General features: G+C 48.1%; 1 protein-coding gene across 8 annotated transcripts in view; it reads right to left on the bottom strand.

The window, feature by feature from the left end:
* Nucleotides 1-23015, bottom strand: part of TOX2 (TOX high mobility group box family member 2) — a 150690-nt gene that overhangs the window by 90493 nt on the left and 37182 nt on the right. Inside the window, exon 1 of one of the 8 annotated variants that reach the window (XM_080403789.1) lies at nt 7974-8477. The exons of the other annotated variants lie outside the window; for them this stretch is intronic. Coding sequence (XP_080259915.1) covers nt 7974-7994 — 21 coding nt within the window. The 5' untranslated portion in view covers nt 7995-8477. Of the gene's footprint in view, nt 1-7973; nt 8478-23015 lie in introns of those variants that run through there. 8 annotated transcript variants of the gene reach the window in all.

Consider the following 23015-nt stretch of genomic DNA (forward strand, 5'->3'; position numbering starts at 1 on the left):
TATGAAAAGCCTGACTCCCCACCCTGACAGTTTGCTGCCGCTCGCAAACCCTGGCTGCAAGAAGGCACATCTGCCCCATCTCCCGGTCCCTGCCGGCTCTGCCAGGGCTCTGCCCCACGGCTGGGCGAGGGGCAGGCAGCCTGAGCGCAGCGCCTTCCCTGCGCCCCCACGGCTCCTGCAAACACGTCTGCCCCCTTCACCCGGTTCCATGCTGCTAATCCACTTATTAGGCTACAAAATCCCCATGGGGTACTGCAAAACTCTTCTCATTAATTAGCTACAACGGGAGCTTTTCACTTGCTCCAATTCCAAACGAAGGAAAAAAGCCCTCCAGGATAGTCACTGGCTCTAAGTATGGCTGGGGCAGTTCTCAAGGCTAAGTTCACAAATTAATTACGGCAATAAAATGGGCTATGCCATAAAACACTCCTGAGGCAAGGATGAAGGTACCAGCTGTGAATGACACCATGTACTTAACAAGGCGAAGAGGCAACCCTCTTGCCCTTACAAGCCGGATGATGAATTGGAGGTTGTTCACCCCGTGCACGTCCTCTCGTTTTCTGATACGAAGCTGATACCAGCTAGGTCTTAACAGAAAGGGGTTGTATTAAGAAAAATAAAAGAGAAATCTAAAGAAAACCAGGTGAAGATTTTCAGTGTAGACTATTAATTACACTTCCATTTCTCAAAGTGATACAGGATTAGCTATTAAAAAGTCAGCAGAGTTAGTAAAGCCAAGGGGGGGTAACAGCTCTGCTCCGTGTCAGACACCCTCTAATTGCCAAACTATCCTCTGGGGTAGAAGAGCAAACCAATTAAAAGCAGTAAAATTAGAGCAGGTATTGTGACACTTATTAACTAATAGCAATAGCAGCCGCAGCAGGGTGGGAGGAGATCCCTGCGCAAATGCAGGAGTTCGTTAAAGCCATCAGTGAGGCAGGAGCTGGCGGGATGCAGGGAGCACCAGCAGCCCGAGGAGCTCGCTGGGACAAGCAGCTCTCCCAGAAGCCAGCCAGGCACTCTTTGCTTTAAACTGAATTTCCCTCCACCTGTAAAACAATCGCCGGCAGAGCCAGCTCCTGCTAACACGCTTCCAGCTGGAGCTGCCGTGCTTCCAGGCATGGAGACTCGGTCAGCTCTACAGCCCAAGCACCCTCTGCCCACCCCCAGTTCTCAGCAGAAAAGGCTGAATTTGCAGGAGAGGCGGCACAGTTTGGGGGAGATGCTCAGCCCTGCGGCAGTGGGACCCAAGCTCTGCGGCAGAAGTCGGTCTCTGGCTTGACATGGGCGGTAGCGTGGGTAGCGTGGGTTTGGGGAGCCCATCTCTTTGGAACAGGAAAAATGATGGTCCCCAGGTCCCACTCCCAAGCTCTTTTGGGGACCATTCCACCAAGAAAACATCAGGTGGATCCTGCAGCCTGAGCAGACACGCCGAGGCTGGGTGCCGCATGGACGTGGGACCCTTTCTGACAGTCCGACCTGCAGTGCCAGAGCCTTGTGCCAGGGCAGCGGCACAGACATGCTGTGCGGCACTACGGGGACGCTTAAAGCTCTTGCATCTGGCGGCTGCACACTGAGATGCTTCAGGGGAGCTGCACGAGAGCTTTCCAGCAAGGAGCCCTGAAGACAAACAAAATATTCCAGTGGGGGAATGGTTCTGTCCATCCCTGGAACCAGTCAAGAATCTGTGCTGCAGAAACATTTACTTCCATGTCAGGAAAAGAGCATCTCTTTCCTAAGTAAAAGCTTTGCCCCTCTGAGAGATTTAAGTACACAGATGATGCACATCCATCCATCTCCCTTCCTTGCAACACACACCTCACTTTTGACCTCCTCCATCCCTGTATTTTGCAGATCTAGACTATGACGGGTTTGAAACAGCTCTTCTCCAGAAAACAAGTCACCTGGAAATGTACATTTGGAAAACAAAAAGTATCTTTCACTAGGGAGGTCCAGGGCAGGACAAACACTCTGCTTTCTCTATATCATTCTGTTCATCAGAATGTATTTTTTTTTATGGCTTTCTACTATTCCCCTACCTCCGCTCCACACTTCCTTCTGCCCTCGATCCTTCATAATAACTGTAATGAATCCTGCCTTCAAAATTACTGTGCTTCTGATTGCCAGGCTGAGCAGCGAGCCTGAAAATCAAGACTCAAAATGCAATGGAAACTTTGGAACTTCCCCACTGCTGATTGGATTTTTTTCCCCTCTCCTCCAGGCTATGAAGGTGCAAACAAATTTATTAGAAATTCTCCCATCAGGATATTTTTTCAATTAGACATTTGCCACTTATACACCAGCCAGGTAGAGCAGATAAGTAATGTGCTCTCCCTCTTCTCATTACTGTTTCGCTACAGAATACACTTCAAAACAATCAGCCCCATCGTTCCAGGTAGATTCACGGCAGAAACAAACATTTTAGCATTTCCCTTTGGCTACAAACGCTTCCTCCCTTTTGCTTTTGCCCATCAAGCCTCCCAGGCACTTCCAGACCTGGGTGCACCCATTCACCACCCTCTGTGCCCCCCAAATTGATCAAACCTGTACTGAATGATGTGTGCAGGCAGAGTGGCAGGGATCATTTTCAAGGCCTAATTCAAAAGGATGCAGTTCTCTTAATCATCCTTTTGCTCTTTTGTAATGATTTAATTTTTGTTATTTTTGGCTAATAGGAGCAGCCTATTAAACACCTCAGTGGCTGTGGCTAATTCTCAGCCTGTCCTGCATGAAATGAGTACAAAGCTCAGGTGAGCAGAGATCACTCTCAGCCTGTAGTGCTTTGCATCCACGACATGATGTTCACTGGAAAACCTGGGAAATGAAACCCCTGCGCAGCCAAGTTGGTAAATCAGGAGAGGTAGGAAGATGTGATTAATTGCTCTTCCTTCATCTGAGACTTGGACCCACTTTTATCTAACTTGCAGTGACGTACATCAGTGACGGCTGCCCACAAGCGTAACTAGAATGCGGGGTCTCTACTTCAAAAAGAACCCAGAAAGCCTCACTTTGCCAAATCCCAACCCAGACTTGTCTCCTGTAACATGCGCGGGACAGTAACAACTCTACTCACCAGATTAATCAAAAAACCACAAAACCCAAACAAAACCTTCAGAGCAAACTGCCCAGTTTCCTCCCATGCGGTAAAGGCATGCTGTCACATGAACGCCAGCAAACTGCCTCCATCTGCAGGTGACATGAACTCCAGCCCGAAGGAAGGAGAGCACAGGTGTGACCCGCTCTCGTGCCACAGGAGGAGCCTTCGCTGGCACCGATGGATCAGCACACGGGTGCTGTCCCCACTGTTCAGACCGGGGACATCTGGGTGACGGACGCAGAGCTGTGCCTCCACGACGGGCGCCTCTCCATGGGATATGCTACCATGTCTTTTGGGTCCAAGCAAGAGATATAAGGACAGTTCTACTCTATGAGAAAACACCTTTTGAAGTCTAGCCTTGCGTAAAAAGTGGTTTGCTTTAAAAATACAATTCTTTTACTATGGCCTTTCCAGGGGAGCTGGAGCTGGCACGGCAGCTGTGGAGGCTGCACATACCAGCCCATACAGGGAGCTGAGTGCAGGCTGGATTCAGATGATGTTCTACAAAGTGCTTTTTATTTATTTTTATTGCTTTTCTAGACTTACTTTGGTTTCTTATATTTGGGATCAGACATTATTTTCAAACCTGTAAATGTGCCCAGAGGTCATATAGGTCCCATGTTAGTAAGATGAAAATGAATAAGAAAAATAAATTCATGCTGCAAGCTGGGACAGACCCCAGAGCAAAGCGGCTGTGTGATCTCCAGCTCTGTGCAAACATGGAGAATAAGTGTTTGTTAACTGGGAAGGACCCAGTGGAAAGAAACACAACCTCCTGCCAAGATTCAGAGAAGGTGCTACTTTCTCAGGGATGGCGCTACCAGCTTGTACAATTTTATTACAAATCTCATCACATTCTTTTATTTCCTGAGAGTCATGAGCTAAGATGTAAACCTCAACTCTGTAAGAAATATGTCAGCAGCACTCATACCAGCGATGGCTTCAATGACACCTGCAAGATCTCAAAAATCTTCCAAACTTCTTGTTTAATTTTACTTTAAGTGTGGTGGGTTTGGGGTTTGTGTTTTTGTTGGTTTTTTTTAGGAGTCTCACTTAAATTTTAACACTCATTGCTTGTGGTACTATACCAGAGCACCTTAACTGCAAGTCCACTGAGGACCTGGAGCCTGTTAATGCAAATCCAGAGGTAACCAAAAGCCATCATCATCAAGGAACTACAAAATGCCCAGTGAAGAACAAACCAGGTGCTTCCAGTGATTCCTACTGCTCAGAGCTTTAGGCACTTGCCTCTCCATTTTATCTCCTTGTGCCAGGACACAGGAGATGGGCAGCAGGACCCCTCTGAGGACACCATTCCCAAACAGGTTGCACTGGGGATATCACCTTCCACTGAAGATGCTTGGGGTGTAGCTAGTTTGAGGGTCCAACAAGCTACACCTCAGCCACCACCAGCATCAAGACATAGAGCGACCCACAGTAATGCTGTGCCTTAAAGTTTTCAGTGAATGAAAGTTAGGAGACAAGAAAACTTGCACATACACAGTCAATGCCATATTTAGTACTCCCCATTAAAAAAGAATAAATAAAAATTATTGCAGTCCACGTGTTGCTGGGGTTTATTATCTGCCTCTGATGGCACCCTACCCACCATGTGGAAATATAACTCTTCTTAAGAAAGCTTTACAGAAGTAGTTTTTTCCACAAATAATTTTTATGAAGGAAGCATTATTTGAGTGGCACAACCACATTCTGCTGTAGCTGCATTTTGGCCACGGTACTTCCAGCCCTCCCTCCCCACGATACTGCTCCTGTATGGTGTGAGGCAGCCCGGCACACCAGGCTCAGCACTATGGGCACACTGGGCATCATCACCAAACCTACCGCCCCTGATGCTGGCACGGATTGCCTTTGCCAGCACACATCTCTGCCACATACATCCCTGGGATGCGAAATACTCACTTCAGCCCTGCCCCTGTCAGCGCTGCTGCCTGCAGAGCTGCCGCTGTGATTTCCTTTAGGAGTAATTTAGCATCGCTTCTTCGGGGAATACATCGCTGAGGTTAGCTTAATCTCTTTAACTGCGGTTTCCCCATTAAGGTCTTTACACAACCTCTGGCCCAAAGTGATCTACTTAGTATTATTTATTTGTCCACTGAAATGCTTGGATAGCCCTTCAGTTGATCCTGTCAAAGAAGGTCAAGGGTTCAGCTATAGATTTATGACACCCCCTGGCTCTGGATCCTCCTGCGAGGCACTCCCAGGGGCTGGCCACGCGCTGCAATTTGCTCCAGGACAAATGGCCTTGTGAGGGAGAGGCCACCACAGCAGGTGTCAGTGGCAGCACATCCTGCGACCGGCTGCACAGCTGAGCATCTGCCAGAGTCACCTGGGCTTCATGGGGGCTGGGCTTTCTGCATGCTCGTGTATTATCCCAGCGTAAAATCAGATTGATACAGAAGAAGTCTTAAAGCTTAAAACCTTATAGCAAATGTAGTTTGGTTGGTGGCTTTGTTGTAAGAACAATTTACAAAAAGGATAAAAGCCTAATATCAGTTATTTCTCAAACATACCAGAAGCGGGAAAACTACTGCAGAGTTGGTGGTGCCAAGGGCTGCTACAGACTGTCAAGAACCTAAAATCAGGTGGGAAAGGCAGGAATGATCTGTACTGGCTTAGGCACTGACAGGAGTATTCAGTGTTCCCAAACTGGAGCATCTCCCTTGGAACAGCCCATCCGAGCAGCCCTCACACTGGGATGGCCAGTAGGAAAAAAACAAAACAAAACAAACCCAACAAAATCCCAAGGAGCCCCCATGGCCAAGAGGCATTCAGCCATCTGCTCTAAAGCCTCACAAGGTGACAAATGGGGTGCACAGCCTGCTGCCTCTGCTCCACAGCGAACAGGAGCAGCGAGGGGAAGGTGCAGCAGGTCTGACCTGCTCGGTGAAACCACCTGGAGCTGCAGCACAGACCCGACACCAGGGCATCATGTCCCACAGCCCTTGAGTGTTTGCTGAAGGGTCAACAAGTACCTAGAAAGGGTGAAATGATCTCCCCACCCGGACTTCTCATAAGGTTCCTCCCCCCTGCCCCCCCCCCCCCCCAAAAAAAAAAAAAAAAAAAAAAAAAAGCTCTAAAACCCAAACCCATCTTGTCATGAGGCAAAAGGGAAGGTCCTCTTGCTCACATCCAGGGAAAAGATACTCATTAGGTTTTAGCAAGAGGAGAATCACGGTCCACAGTCCATCTGCAATAAAATCTATCTAGTTCATAATATAAGTGATCTAGAATGATTGAAGTTTATTAATGAGACAAAAATTATTCAGGCTAGCCAAAACTAAAAGCTACTTTGAATGGCTTTGCATTAAGACTCTCGCAGTACTAAGTGGCAGTGAGGAAATGGAAGATTAAATTTAATGTCAATAAATGTAAAGTAATGCACTGGAGAAAAGCAATCCTAACAATACAGACACGACAATGGGCCTTAAAATAGCTGTTACTGTCCAGAACAGAACCCGTGCGTTCGTTCTGGAGAGTTCACTTCCAAATTCTGCTCAGCCCTCAGCAAGTGCCAAAAATGCCGTTCAGGTTTTAGAAGCAATTAGGAAAAGAACAAAGAGCTATAGATCAAACATTATTTTATCATCTGTACAGTCAGGAGAAGGCAAGAGGGGAATTTCTGGGAGGCTCCAGGTGTGGAACGGCACATGCGGTCGAGGAAAAGAGCTGATAGACACACAGGGACAAACGGAGATGCACATGAACTCATCTGATGAGAACAGGGAATGGCTCTTCTCTCATTCTCATAGCTTAAAACCAAGGAGGCAGCCACTGAAATCATGAGCTAGTGGAATTAAACACCTTACAGAGAAGTTTTTTATGCAGCAATCCTCTTGCTGCAGGATGCTGTGGCCTAGAAGGATCCAGAATAGCAACTGGATAAAATTAGAGGGGAGTAGTAAATACAAACCGCTGAGCTCAAGATGACCCTGACCTGTGGGCTGTTGGAAGTTCTGCGAGTAGATGTAATCTCATTAGATATTAGGAAAAACATTTTCCACCATTTGGGTGGTCTCCATCCCTGGAGATACTCAGAGCTCAGCTGGACCAGGTGCTGCACCACCTCATCTGGCTGGCACAGCTTTGCTCAGGGACTTGGGACACGCAGACGTCCCACCCGCCCGGCAGTATTTGGTATCTGGGTACTTCTATGGTACGTGATCATGCAGCGCTTACCCCTGCAGCCACATGGACCTCCTCCCCAAGAGCATCTCCAGCATCCCCTTTTATTCGCCTGTACTCGAGGCTCGAGAGATCTTGAATGCCACCACTATTCAACTGACAGCATTCATTTATCTAAGAGACTGGCTGGTTTTCTGTGAACGCTGCACACAAAATTATTGTTATTACATTATTGGGGAGGAATGAGGACTTAAACTCATTTACCTGGACCTTTCAGAGCCTGCAAAGGAGTTCAAGCTCTTCACATACACACACACACAAAAAAAAAATCCATCCACGAAAAGCTACAGGGAGCAGCAGAATTTAGTCTTAAGACTGACATGGAAATAGATTAATTTTTTTTCCCATTTCATATTCTAATTACAATTCTTCTACCCCTACTATTTTCTGTTCTCATTACAGTCTTAAAATTGCTCTGCAGATTCTGTACCTTATTCTGCTCTTCCTACCATCTTTGTCATGGAAATGAGAAACAGAATGTATAAGCATGAAAATATTGCCGAGATCAAAATTCTGCTTAACCCTTTCACGTGTGGCTCCGTAAAGAGGCAAAACCAGCACAGACCAGCTAATCCTCCCATCCAGCCTCCTCTCCTCCTAGCTGAAGCAAGGGAGAAGAGAAACTCTCTATTAATTTAAATGCACTATTAATTTAAAGGCCAAAGTTACTCACGCTCACACCCCTGCTGTGCATGGAGAAGGGGCTGGGTTATTTCAGCTTATCAGGTTTTGCCCCTGAGGGCAGATCTTGATCTAGCACACTGACCGTGTTCAAATGATTACGGTTGAGTTTTAGCTTTCAGTCTGCCGAGCCCTTGGTGTAACACTGGCAGGGAGAGGTGTGGCGCAGTGCTTCGAGCAGCCCCAGTGCGCTGGGTGCACGGGAGATCTCCATCCTCATTCTCCTCCTCCTCTCCCACGGCACAGAGCTCACCAGAGCTGCAGCCCTGGCCAGCCCAAACCCTTCCCAATTTCTCTTAGAGCTGGGGCATAGATAAAGAAATCCCTCCCAGCACAACCCTGCTCTCACCCAGGACGTCTCTAGCCCCTCGCTGACCATGCTCAATGCTGTTTATTTTGTGAGATACAATCACACAGATGTAGCTGCAAGGCTCCGGCATGTACAACATTTCCTTTCCGAAACCAAACAACAAGCACATCCTGCGTTGTTTATCATGCTTATGCAGGTGCTCAAGGAGTTGATCTGAAAATAAATAAATAAATAAAATAAAATAAAATAAAGACCAGGACCTTGCTAAGGTGGTCCTTCTCCCATCAGCAGCTGAATAACCGGGAGGGCTGAAGGCAGCAGCTCGTGCTGTAAGTGCCTGGCACCCTGTGCATTGCTGGGGAGGGAAGGAGGGAAACGACTGCAGCACGTTTCCTGGCACCGGGCTGGTATGCAAAGAGTCTGAAACAAATACAGTAAGAGATGATGTGACTTAACTGTGCTGCCTGCTTCGCCGTAACGATTGTAATTCACAGGAAACTAAGAGAGGCAGCAAATGTATAAAGATCTAAAAGAAGCCGTGGACGCTCTGTGCAAGAACTGTGCCAGAGTCAAAGGCACCTAGAAACATTGTCTTTTGCAAGATAAAACCTCAGGGTTGAGATAAAAATAGAGCTTATACCTGTCTGCTTTGGAAGCAGTTACCAGCGTGGCGCTGCTCTGGAGATCTTTCATGGAGATGCTGATTACAACACCAGAACAACAGCCCTCGCTGCAACCAGAGGTACCACCGAAGAGGGGCTACATGGTGGCCACTGGCACCAAACAGCTGAGGACGCACAGGAGCAGCAGGAAGGAAAGAAACCTTCCACAAGCAAGTTGTCCTACCCTAGAATTTTAGCCCCCTGGCCCAGGGAGCGAGCAGGGACCCTGCGTGGGCAGAGATGTTTGGACGCATGCCCAAGCCCAGGGCTGAAGGCAAACGCCTGGATTGAATAAAAGCAATTGACGGGCAAGAAGCGCGGTGGGAGTGAGCAGGGGAAGCAGCTGTTGCCACAGCAGCCCCGCGCGAGCAGTCGCTGTGGTTACGCTGGGTTTGACGTACACGCACAGCGCAGGCATAATTTTGGAAATCTCTATTTATCTTTTCTCAACTGAAAAGTAAATAAATAAATAAGCACACAAGCGCACATCGCAGAGAGGAAGAGACCTGTCAGAGGAGCGATGCAGAGATTGCTTAAAGCTAATAACTTTTTAAGACCATGTATTATGCTTCCGATCCCGCCGCCTTGTTGACAGCTGTACAGGTTAACAACCTGGCTCCCAAATATCTGCTCACTCACTCCAATAATTCACAAAGTGACAGGTGCTACTCAGCTGCCATTCAAGAAAAAAAAAATAAATAGTAACTTTAATTCTCCCCACAGCCACTGTTCCTTCAGCAAAGCCACTCTGAAGCACAGGCCAGAGCGCACACACTGGCCACCTGCAAGCCCAGCTGGCTACTTCACTGAAGGTTTCCATCATCTGAACGTTTGCCCCACTAGCGAAAGCAAGGGTACAGCTCTGCCCCCCCGAATCCAAGATCACATTGTTTTTTATTCTGTTGCAAAGCGTAAGGGAGAAGAACAACTGATTTTCAAGGCAATTTTGGTGAGAATGAGGAGCATTATGCAAAAACAGTTGCGGGGGGGCAGGGGGGAGGGAAATAAAAATCAGAGAGCTTCCACTCTAGTCATTTAGTGAACAGTTTTCCAACACACAAATATTTGCCACGGGTGAAAACCTGCCTTCTGTGGTTCTGCACTGAACTGTGTATGCAAATAACTCTGCAGCGGTACATAGCATGACTTGCAAAAAAACACAGGATGACAAAGTACCATCCATTTCACAATTTTACCTTAGACATTTGGACATATTCATGACTCAAAAAACACTGATGAAAAGTGACATCATCTTTAAATAAAAAAAACAAAACAAAACACCAAAACAAAACAAAACCAAACAAAAAAAAAACATGCAAAAAACAAACCAACCAAAACCCAGGAACAACAGGAAGGTAATTTCTAAAATTACACCCTGGAAGTCTGGAAGCATCTTCACTGCCCATTTTTCTTACAGCTGTACGGCACTTGGCATTTTTTTCCTTTTATTTGCCCCATCTTATTTAAACCATAGACTCCACATGTATTTTCTGTAAGTGTTTTTATAACGCCCAACTAGATCCTAATCCTAGTGAGAATCAGGAATGTCCAACGTAAACAAATAATAAAGAATAATGAAGCGCACAGCTTCCCTCACCAGAGAACCAGCTTTTATCCCACCAGCAACCTTGCTGTCAACAACCCTGCTATCCTTTCTAAACCCACACAACCGAACTGTCAGGACTGCTCACAACCTCAGCGTGTGTCTTGACGTGCACAGGGCAACAGTGAGCTCATCCCGGCACACCTGGTCACCGTGCTGCAGGGTGGATGTGCAAGGGGAACCCAAACCCCCACGCCGAGACCCTCAGGGAGCCAAGGGGGTTTATGCAAACCTCCTTCAGATGAAAGCCTTTCGTAGCCTTGAAGGCGGCCAGATTTCCCATCCCTGCTCTGGCAGAAAGAGCATTGTCCCCAGCACGTGGGCCTCCTTTTGACTACGCTGCTGCTGCCTTTTAACAAAAATTGTAATTATTCCCTTAAACAAAGAGCAATGAGCCCCCTAGGCCATTCCAGTAGCCTGCACTGCACCCAGAGGACCCACTGCCACCCAAGCCCCCATCCATTACCCCAGCCCCTCCAGCAGCAGAAGCAAAGGAGCACCACAGGATTTTTACCACTGGAGGATTTGCCATTGAGGCATCATTGTGGGGCCAAGCAAACAGGGGCCACGCAGGCAGGCGCTGCTCTGAGGCTGCAAGCTGAGCAAACCATCTGGGGAAAATACCCCAAGAGCCTTAAAATCCCAGTCTCTGCAGAAAAAGCAATGTAACGGGAAGCTTGGTGCAAGGAGTCGTTGACATACACCCCGCAAGCAGCGCCGGGCAGCTGCAGGGCTGGAAGGGGCAGCTCTGCCCGCAGTGGTGGCCCCAGCAGTGCGCTGCGTGGTCGGGTTAAATGACCCAGCTCCAAGGGCTGCCCCGGCCACGTGGTCCCACGCCTGGGAGAACAGCAAAGCCCCGCAAAGGGGCATGGCAGCGTGTCGGGAGCGGGAGGACGCAGACGTGCTTGGGGCACGGGCACTCATCACCCCTGCGAAGCGAGAGGCTGGAGCCAAAAGGTGCTGGCTGAAAGGTCGCAGGGATACAACGCCGAGCTCTGCAGATGTGGCACCTACAGAGCCACGAACACAGCACCGGTGCTGCAGCTTCCCATGCCGGAGACTCAAGACACGCAAAGCCATGGTTGTACAGAAGCTGAAGTTCAGTGACATTTCACACAGGCTGCAGAACTCGCATCGGAAAGGTACCTCTGCAGGCAGCACACCACATCCTCGTACGGCCTGAAGTGCTGAGTTAGGTTTGTCAAGCAAAGCTGTCGGGCGGCATTTCCAGGGGGTGGTGCATGTAACGGCCCTGCCGCCGCGCTGGCCTCGATTCCCTGCCAGGTCCCGCAGCACTGCACCACTTTGCTCCAAAGCCTGTACCACTTTGCTCCCAACCTCAACTTCTGGTTATTAAAAACAACCAACAAACCATCCCTCCAAAGCACTTCTAATTTCAGCTTTTTTTTTTTTTTTCTTTTTCTTTCTTCTCCGCCTCCCCCTGAGACCACTCTCTGTTCTTTTTATTAATCTTTCCAGGAAATTTTACTGCCACATAACTTTTTTTCATTAGGGCAAGAAGGCAGTCCATGCTTACCGCAGCCCAGCTGGCCTCAGGTTTACTTGTTAAAATATACACCTTAGCATTGAGAATTCTCAACATCTTAAAAAGACAGTTGAAAACTCATTAAAATTAATGAAACTAATCAGAAAGAAGTACCTCTGATTATTATTATGCCCCTGCTTCACTGTAAATAATTGAATAGAGATATTATTATTACTATTATTAACCTTAACAAGAAGTTTAAAGCATGTTGATGAGAAAGAGAAAAAGCAGCTTTGCCCAACTAATTAATGACTTAAATAAAAATAAACAAAGGGAGTCTTCCTGATTTTAGCAAAGTCCTGCCTTTTTCCAAGCAGTTAAAAGCAAGACTGACAGCTTTATAGATAGGGGAATGGGCAGATAAGATAAACACGCACAATACAAACTTGTCCAAAGCTTTAACAGTCTTTCTCTGCACCACTTCCAGCTCATTAAATTACAGTATTACTATAGATTTGCAGCAAAATTATCTTTTATCTCAGCTTCTTTTAAAGCTATTTGGCATTTGCTAGTATTTTCTATTATAAATCTAATTGCAGATTCCAAACAGACAAGGGCTCATTAAGCCTTAATTATGCACATGTTGTTTTCAACAAACATTTTCATTTGGACTGCTGTGAGCTGTAATTGTTCGGAAGGCACTGCAGCCTCCGCTTACCCACTTCCCTGGGATGGCAAAAGCTACTTTCAAGTAGGTCACGGCTCGGCTGAACAAACGATTTGCAACCTGTGGAGTCTGGGATGTGCCACTGCGGCGGGAACACCAGCGGGGCAGCATCGCCGGACACAGGGGCAGCAGCCAGGATGCTCCCCACGCCCGTACCTGCCCGCCGAGCCCTGCTCGTGGGGTTAGCTGTGCCTGGCTTGGGCAGGCGGCGGGGAGGGCACCCGGTGGGGGGTGGGGCACGGCCACCCTTCCTGGGGAGCAAGGCCAGCGGCATCAGGTGCCAGCAGCACGGGGAGTGATGCTTGGCTTCAGCTACAGTCAGGAACCGGGAGTCCTGCTCGGGTACCGCTGCCTCAGCCCGGCATCCGTGCACGTTCTGCATGACAGCTGGTCTCCTGGCCCACACCAAGCCTTGGTCCTCACCCAGCCACGCCACCCAGCACTGCCACAAGTACCACGGGACATAAAAAGTTTCAGCCCATCCAAAACTATATGAGGGTGGAGGGGAGCCCTTTTCACTTCTTGTTGGAGCTGCGGTTACGTTTGCACTCTGATATAAGTAGTAACCCACGCGAACAGCCAAGCTTTTATTAGAGGTTCAGGCTTCCTTCTAACAGCAGAAAAACTGCATCTGCTCAGACTGCAGCAGTGTTAACAGAGCAGGCGTAAGCTGCAGGACAACAACATCAAGGTCCTGGGTCCTTCCAACTTCACCCACCCTCGTAACTCGCAGGCCACGGTGCCCAGGTCTTGTAGTTTAACCCCAGCCAGCAACTACGTACCAGGCAGCCGCTTGCTCTGCCCCACTCCCCTGGTGGGATGGGGAGGAGAACTGGGGAAAAAGGAAAAACTTGTGGGTTGAGATAAGAACAATTTAATAACTGAAATAAGTAAAATATGATGATGATAATAATAATAACAAATGTAATGAAAAGGAGAGAGAGAGGCATAAAACCCAAGGGAATAACCCCAAGTGATGCACCGTGCAGCTGCTCCCCGCCGCTGGCCGATGCCCAGCCAGTCCCCGAGCAGTGACCGGCCCGTCCCAGCCAGCTCCCCCCGTTTCCATCCTGAGCATGATGCTCTGTGCAACGGGACATGCCTCTGGCCAGGCCGGGGCAGCTGTCCTGGCTCTGCTCCCTCCTGCTCCACGTGCCCCTGCTCGCGGGCAGAGTGTGAGAAACTGAAAACTCCATCATTTAGAGTAAGCAGGACCTGGCAACAACTAAAACATCAGCGTGTTATCGACATTGTTCTCATCCCAAATCCAGAACACAGCACTGCACCGGCCACTGAGTAGAAAATTACTGACCCCAGCTGAAACCAGGACACTGGGTTAGCAGAGCATGGCTCTGCCCCATCCCACCTCTCTGGTGAAGACAGTCACTGCATGCAAACCTCACCATCCTCCCCTGAGCATCTTTAGGGGAGAAAAAGGTCCTTCTAATAAGTAATTCCCCACTAATTAAGGGTTAGGGCTCCAAAGGTAGGCTGGAGGAGCTAGCTGCTGCCAGACCCAGGAACCTGGCAGGTTTTAGCACTGCTGGAAACAGCAAGGTGCTAATACAGTCGGTGTTGCAACTTCCAGCCTAAAGTCCTGCCAGGCAGATATCCAACAGACTATCTCAGGACAAGAGAGATCTGGCCAGAAAAGGCCTCGTTACATTAAGAAATTAGTGTCCCTCTTCTTCACGTTCTTTCTCTCCTCTCAGTGTAGGAGATGACAAATTCTCTGTCATGTCCCAAAGAGTCATGTTGCACCATTAGGAGGAAAATGTGTCAGAGTAAGCACGAAATCTTATGGCCTTGCCTTTGAAAAAGACAACTTTTCAAGCAATAGTTTGACCTAGAAAGGTTTTCTAGGTCATTTTGATTTGGCATGTATGTCTGACCTACTAAATCTAACACAATAAAATTACAGGGTTTGTTTCAACCTGTCGGTGTCAGATCATTCATAAATTCAGATGCACTATTTACAAAACCGCTATTCATATATTCACAAATAAGGTCTCGCTAGGCTTCTTCTGGCGGAGAAGTATTTGCCCTGTTCAACATTAAGTCATGCTGACAAAGGGAAAATGTGAAAGCTCCCTTGACAAGCTGAGCTCCCATCCTTCTCACACAGCCCTTACCCTCAAATCACACAGGATTTATGGCTGCGCTACCCCTTTCCCTGCTCTTGAAATGCCCCAAACTGGCCCGTTGCCAGCTTTTCCATGGGCTGGGAACCTCCAAGGCCTGGCCATCCTCATTCGTAGGGGTGCAGCCCACTAATCAGCACTAACATTAGCTGCACTAACGAAGCAAAGGGAAACATCAGCTGCTATGGAGATTCTCGTGCTCTGGCACCCTGCATCCCTCCTGTGAAGCCACGGGCACGGCCGTGACACTGGAGCTGCCACCAGAATGGCCCTGAAGAGTCCACCATGGAGTTCGCAAGAGGAAGAAAAGCTTTTGCTCAGCCTACTGAGCCAAGATGCACCTCAGTGGTGGTAGCTGCAATACTCATCAAGGGCATGCAAGGGATGGGTACCACCTCACAGGCTTCCCCCCAGCCCAGCTGGGCTGCTTGAAGCCTTGTGAGGGGTTTCATGGTCCTTCTGCAGCAGGGAAGGATGCGCTGTTAAAACATATCAAGGCATTACACCTGCAGACCCCGGGTTTTAACGAGATGGTGCTCATGTTCAGCTTTTATGTCTCATGAGATCTTTTTGAAGCTCATGTTTCCGGAGTCTGGGACCCTCTGCTCAGGTCCTCACAGTGTTTAAGTCAGACACCTAAAAAAATCACATTTACTAGCTAACAAGATCATTCTCTCATGCTTTCTCCACAAGCATTTAGTGGGGGAAAATGATTTCCACCAAACAGTCTGCATCTCAATTCTGAAAGTCACACCAAGATTTCAGGCCCTCCAGTGGATAAGTTTCATTTATATTTCAGCTACACCTCTATAAAAGACACAGATTTTTTTTTCCACTTTCAAATTTTTCACAACTGTTAAGAGAAAGAATCCTCTTTCTGAACCCACAGGGAGCAGCAAAAATTATACCAGTGCCACGTGGTACAACAGCCACTGACTCTGCTTCGGTTAAACTCCATCACATCAATGAAGGTTTCCTTTGTTTGAGTTTGTATTATAAAGATTTAAGCATCCTGGAGAGATGAAAACACTTAAATTTTTTACTGCTTGGCCATAATCTCTTGTTTCCCTTGGTTGCCCTGCTGCCTGTCCCTCTGCAATCCTCTAATGCTATACGTGAAGCACCTTCTCCACCTGCTAATTATAGGCTCCATTGTGCCAGATAATTCAGCCCCAGTGAGGCTGCAGGGCAGTTATGTATCACCAGGCCGCATTTTGCTGTTGGCTACAAAAACAGAATTAATCACTTTCTCTAGTCAGTAAGCGGGATGGGACACTTGTGTGCTCATTGGGAAGGAAAACAAGTTTGGTTCCTTTCAACAAAACATAATGAATCTCCCAAGAGCAGAAGGCTCATAGTTTGTATTCCTTGAAAAACAGTGTATTAATATATTTAGGAGTAAAAAAATATGTATAAATCTTTGCAAGCCATAGCAGAAACAACATGCAATGTGGTTGGATCTGAAGAACGCTGCAAGTGCTGACGCAGACAACCCCCAAGCAAACGCTTTATGTGCAAATTGCTGCTGGCCAAGGTTGTAGTTTCGGTCTGTGTGGAGATATTTACTGCAGGCAGCACAGAAACCATCACTTGGCTACATCACTTCCAACCATCCATCTGGGGTTTGAGAGCAGCCTGGGGACATGCTGCCCACCAACCCCTGCCTGCACCTGACAGCCCCACAACCCACCACGACACCTGAGTGTATTTAATTATTTTCCTCTGAATTCAGAAATTAGGCTAACTCCCTCCTGGGGAGTTTCTGGCCTCCCACTGCCGCTGAGCCATGGTCTGATCAGCCAGTGAAGGGGATGGCATCAGTCGCATCACTCTGCTTTTCTCCAAGGCTTCCCAGCCAGGGTCTCCAATGATGTTGGGGGAGAAGGACCAGGGCAGTCCCCACACAGCACCAGGGCACAGGATCTTCGAATTCAGACCACCCGCCCCAAACATCCCCATCAGGGCAAGATGTACTGAAGCATTTTATTAACAGCTTAAACTCCAGCTTACGCCACAGTGAGATCATTTTTAGCTTTTCCTCTCCAAGCCCAGCCTTTGAGCAGTATACTGGGTCAAAGCAACAGGGAAACACCAATGAAGCATCTCCAGCCCAAGGCAACACCAGAGCCAAGCCCTGCTGTTAAATGCGGGAACCTTCAGCCTGGAGAAAAGAGCACGTGCTGTAACACATCCCCTGTGAGCAGGAAAGCCAGAGGACTGAGAACCAAGTGACAAAGCACAACCCGGGCAAGCAGGAGGCATGGCGGGAAGAAGCAGCTTTCGCAGAAGACCTTGCTGGGACCACAGGAGACACAGGAAACAGAAAAAGGCTGAATGGGTTTGTTTGCAGCAGCCTTCTCCCCGCCCTGCTGCCTTGCAAAGCACAGAGGAGATACCTGTATTAACTCCTTTTTAAGTACTAAAGAGATGGTCAGCAATAAGACAGCAGAAGAGGGGATGGACTGGGTAATTCCCAAGGATATATGTTCCCACGTGCTGCTGGGGCCACAGCAGCTGATCTGTTCTTTGCGTGATGCCCAGCCTCAACAACCGAGGAGGGCTTGAGCCAGTGAAAAATGAAGAAAAAATTTCTAGTGGGCATTATCTCAGTATCAGGCCCAGCAACAGGCACCTAAGTGAGGTTCCTGTAAGCACAACCCACGGGTGATGTCAAACAACACCTGAAGAAGCAGGCGGCAATGCTGTTGAGGAGGTCGGTCTGCCTTCCCCCAGAGAAGGCGAGCGCCGAGTTGTTCAGTCTGCAGGTAGATGAGGGTTAAGACATCAACTCCTAGGCCTGCAAAAGGTAAAGCAGTGCCTAGTTGCTGGAAGTGGAAACCCATGAATGTTATTGCCCAACGGTCCCAAAGGAACCTGTAAAATGTCACAGACATGAAATCATCAGCAAAAGCAGCTGCTCTGCAGAAGAGCTCTGGGTTGGCAAACACCGCATCTGTCCCTAAGAGAGGCTTGGGAAGCAAACCTGCAAATTGGGAAAACTTAAGCCTTGTGGTAGGGTGAGGAAGACTGGTGACCACAAAACAAACCCAGAGGATGCATAGGAGATCATGACAGTCCCACACTGCAGCACGGTGCTTCTGAGAGGGGAACGGCACTTCTGCAGCTCACCCTCCATGACCGAGGGCCACGGGAGAACCGGCTGCTCAGGTGTGTTGATGCTTTCCAAGGTTCCTTCTCAGAGCCCTCTACAAAGAAAGGTGTAAAGCTTTGAACCTACCTCAACTTGAGGTTCAACGCAACTCAGTAAATTCTTTGCACCAGCTGCCACTGCCATGGATGCTCTCAGCTGAAACTGCATTTAAATAGAGTTGTTCTGCGAGGAACTAACTTAAGCTTAAATTAATACAAGACTGATCTCCAATGCCTGAAGAGTTTCCATCCTCAGCCAATTTTCAGTTTAACCAAACTGGGGTTTAGACGTAGGTGACTGTCCACGCAAACCCAACACTGCTGAGGGCCATGGCCAGACTAAGCACACAACTTGTTTTTCAAGACTGAAATAATTAACAACGTACCAAGAGAAGTATTTAACCAGGCCTCCTGTTGCTTAATATCTTTATTAATGACCTGGAAACTAGGCTGCACAGTGAAACAAAGTTTGCAGATGAAAAGAACGTTATTTAGGTTAATTACAAATGAGGAAGTCTTGGGAATTTCAGAGCCACCTAACCAAGCAGAAGGACACATCAGAGCAGGAGAAACCCTGTGCTGACAAATGCAGAACAGTCCACGGAGGCAGGAGCGATTTGAAATCCTTCTAGACTTTAGCAGGGTTTACATTAACTGAACATTAAGTGATAAGCCCAACTATCACATCTACCGCCCCATGCACACCTCTGCTGAAAGCACAGCAATATCAAAATGATAGAGTGCAAAAATAACAGGTCAGAAAATAATAGAGAAAACACTGTAATGTTGTTCTCCAAACTGTCAGCCCGCACTTGCTTCAGGTGCTGAATTCAGCTCCACTCACCCTCTTCTCCAAGGAGAGAGATGGGAAAACAAGGGCAGAAAGATGGGAAACCGAGGCCCTGGGGCAAGAAAGGACATTTGAAACATGGAGATATTTCATAGAAGAAAAATGGAAAAGACCCCATTTAATCAAAAGAGGAGGTGGAAGAGACCCAATGATGACGTACAAAATCATTAATTTTGGCAAACCGCTCGATGCAGGGATACGTGTGCCCAGCACAGGGGCCGTTCCCGTGCTCCCTTGGGAAAGCACAGGAGTGGGCACTGGCCAGGGCCCCCAGCACGCAAGGAAAAACTGCTCTAATCCCACCTGTAATGGGCTTATTTAAAGACTGTTTCCCCACGTGTAAAATATGGATAATTGTGCTCATCCCTGGCACAGCAACAATATGTTTCACTATGCTCCTGCAAGGAGCAAAGCACACGTGTCTGCTGGAAGGAGAAACCCTCTGCAAACAAAACTATGTCCTGCCATTTCAGTTTCATATCTCCAAATAACAAGTTTTGTAATGCAGATGCAGCTCTCACTCAGGGCTGGGTCAGAGGCACGATTCATAGTGAAACAAATCAAGGCTTTGATCACTGAAAGCAGAATTTCACAGCATGCCAGGCTAAAAAAATACTTATAGATCTCAAAGCAGAAGACAATACTTATAGGAAAACAAAAGGGGACAAACTCACCTCTGGCTTTAGATTTATACCTATGAGAAGTTTCACTCCCCTTATCTAAACAACCAAAAAAACCCCACAGTGTTTTCAAGACTGTTCATTTCAGGGCACTAAAATCACATTCTGAGCCAAGAAGCATGAGAAACTTGTAAGCCCTATAAACCCAGCCCTGCTTCGGGTGATTTTGGGGGCTTTGTTTCCACAGCTGTTTTCTGTACTTCAAGGAGACACAGCTCTTCCTTTCCACAAGGTGATAGTGCACCTCAACTGCTTCAACCAGGGGGGCAAAAAAACCTGGCTGGGAGGGAAGGGAGCAAATCCAGGTGCCCAGCAAGGACACATGAAATCCCACCATGAGGTCCTGCCTCCTGATGCTCAGTGCCAGCTGCTCCCCCTGTCCCAGGTGCAGTGATGGCCAACGGAGCAGCACATGGACCTTGGGGACCAGGGCCCTGCTGTGCATCAGTATGGTTTTTATAGTCAGGACAAGGCAACTGTGGTTGCACCAACAACACCAGAAGATGAGCAGAAAAGCTGGGTGTATTGCATCATTCTTTGTCTTGGCGTTATCCATCATCAACAAAGTAATCAGCAGCAGGAATGTAGTCCTTCAAAAGGGATGGCACAGGCCACAGCACTGCCAGAGCTGTTTCCCAAAACACCAGTTCTGCTGCAGGACAGGACAGACCCCTGCACACTGCTAACACCAGTGTGTTAACAAGGGACCTTGCTTTAACAAGGGACCAAAGGAGAGGGTCGTTAACTGCTGCTCCCTCCCTGGACGCATCCAGCATCAGCACTGGTGGCTGCAGGGCTGGGCAACACCTGGCCAGGCTCGTGCAATCCACCAGGGCAAGGAGCAAGGGCTGAGCATCACAAAGACAGAGAAAGCAAGACAAAACCCCAGGGTTTGGCCATTTTGGCCAGGTTTCCTTCCCCTCTCCCCATTTCCCTGAACAGGACAGCTCTTCCAGCATCACCCCAACACCCTGCACCAAACCAAGCTGTCACAGCAGGGCTTTGTGCACATGACAACAGCAAAAACAAGGGGCAGGAGGAGACAAGCTGAACAAGACAGCTCCACAGGACCGAGGCTGCTCGTGGCTGCTGCCTATTAATGGTTGCACGCTATGCAGGCAAACCCTTCCTCTGCGTATGCTGCTGCAGCCGTAGCAGAATCCTGGCAACTTTGGGTCCAACTTTCCATTAAGCCATGACGTCAGTATTTTAACAGAAATTTCTGTTTGAAGATTAAATTTGCAAAAACAACGGCAACCAGGAGAAAAAAAAAGAAGGCAACAAAGCACAAACACCCCAATGAAGCAGCCCCAAGCTCAGAGACTGTTCAGCTCCACAGCACGTGAAAGCAAAGCCCATGTTTCCAAAAACAACCACCCAACAACAAAAAACCAAACCTCCTGTCATTCAAATGGTATTTGAAAGTGAATGAGAATGCCAACCAATCAACTCCACGGCAGGATTCAAAGAACAATATATCCAAACCTCAGTGCTGCGGCCAAGAATATATTTGCAATGCACGAACACTACAGCAGCAGCAACAGAAGCCGTTTGCAAGAGTAAATGAGGTTATTTTGGCAGCAGAGCGGATGTAGCAAACAAGCCACTTTAACTGAATATGGTAAACAGAGATGGAGTGATTATAGCAAGAATGAATGTAATAGGGTTCTGAGCTGCTTTGAATTGCCTCGACCGACCACAATATCTGATAAAACCAATGGAAAAAGTTCTGGTTTCCTCTTGCATATAATTGATTATCATACTGAGATCTACTGTTTTATATACACACACACTCACAGCCCTCTGAAATTCAGTTACTTGGGGATGCTGCCAGAAATAACCCCGAGCAGGAGCAGTTAGATGGTGTTTATTTTTGTCTGGGGTCACAGACCCCAGAAGTGAGAAAGGATGCAAAGCCCTCTCCCAAAATAAGCACCTGGGAGGTTTGCTCCGAGTAGCTGAGATGTAACGGCTCTGATCCATGCACAACCAACACAGCTCCTCACTTGCTTTTAAGACAGGGAGGGAATAATCCCTGGTGAGGGGGAGCATGCTGCATGCCATTAATTAGATCTACCTCAGGGCTCTCTTCCTTGACAGAGAAGCACTGGCTTCCATTTATTAAAACAAAAAAAGATGCAAAGGTGTCATTGGAATTTCCCCAGCACCAAGAGCTGGCAAATGAAGATGATGGTGAACAGAAGAAAGTGGCCCTGGTGCAGACCTGTGCCTGGGGAGGGCTGTGGGATACAGCCGGGTGACGGGAGGGCAGTGATTTGGGATTGAGAGGATGGTGAGGGCATAAGAGCATCAGGTCTGGGATGACATTCCTCTCGCACAGCTGTGGCACAGGCCAGAAGAGTTTTGCATAGGCCAGTTTAGACCTTTGCAGCATCCCATGGCTGCTCCCACCCCAGCCACAAAAGGCATCACTTTGCCGTGGCTTTTGCCAGAAATGATTAAAGACAAAACCAAAACAAAAACAAGCAAAAGAAAACTCAACAGGACCTGCAAGCTCTGCTTGCTGCGGGAAAGGCGAACACTGCAACCAAAATGTGCCAAAAAGCCTGGCGGGGGTGGGGGGGTGGCCCGGGGCTCGGGGGGTGCCGGGAAGCACGGCAAGCTTGCCCGCCAACAGTGGGAAGGAGCCAAATATCCACACAAACAAGTTTCCCGTCTGAAATTAATTTACTTACTGAAACAGCACTCAGCAAAACCTGTGATTAATATTTTCCTCCCCAGGCTCCTAACATGACAAAACAATAATTAATGAAAGATGAAACTGAATTCGAGTTACAGTAAGTGTAAAAATATTATTGTTTCTTTCATCTTCCTTCTCTTTATTCCTCCCGGTGGTGGGAGACACCGAGCCCCGTGCACGCTGGGCGCCTGCAGCACGGGGTACGCTCGCTGCCTGCCCTGCTTCCCAGCACAACGCTCTGTGCTTGTGGGAACGTGGGGCTGAGTTTTTGGCACCTGCCCCTGGTTATCTGGCAACCTGCGTGACAGAGGAAAACCAGCGGGGAGTTCAGGAGGAGGGTGATTGTGTAGGGGAAGCAGCATTGCAGGCACAGCAGGGAAAGAGCCCGTGCTTTTTGGTACTGCGTCCATCCCTGCGGCACAGCAATTAAATGTGATAAAACAAGTGAATGGCAGTTGGAAGATTCAACCCTAAATACCATGTGCTGTGTTATTTTGCCCAATGTTTTCAATACCCAGCTTCCTTTTCCCTGATCCCCTCTATGGCACATCACCCCCTGGCCATGCTCAGGTCTTCTTCACACTGCCTTCATCCCACAAGGACTCACAAGCAAAGAGTAAACTGGGTTTCTAAGGGACCACTCACCGCTGGAATAAACCGGCAGAAGAGGGTTTTAAATAACAGCTTTAGCAGCACAAAAGCTCCTCTCTGGAAAGCTGAGTGT

The sequence above is a fragment of the Falco punctatus genome, assembly GCF_963210335.1.
Source record: "Falco punctatus genome assembly, chromosome: 10".
NCBI lineage: Eukaryota > Metazoa > Chordata > Aves > Falconiformes > Falconidae > Falco > Falco punctatus.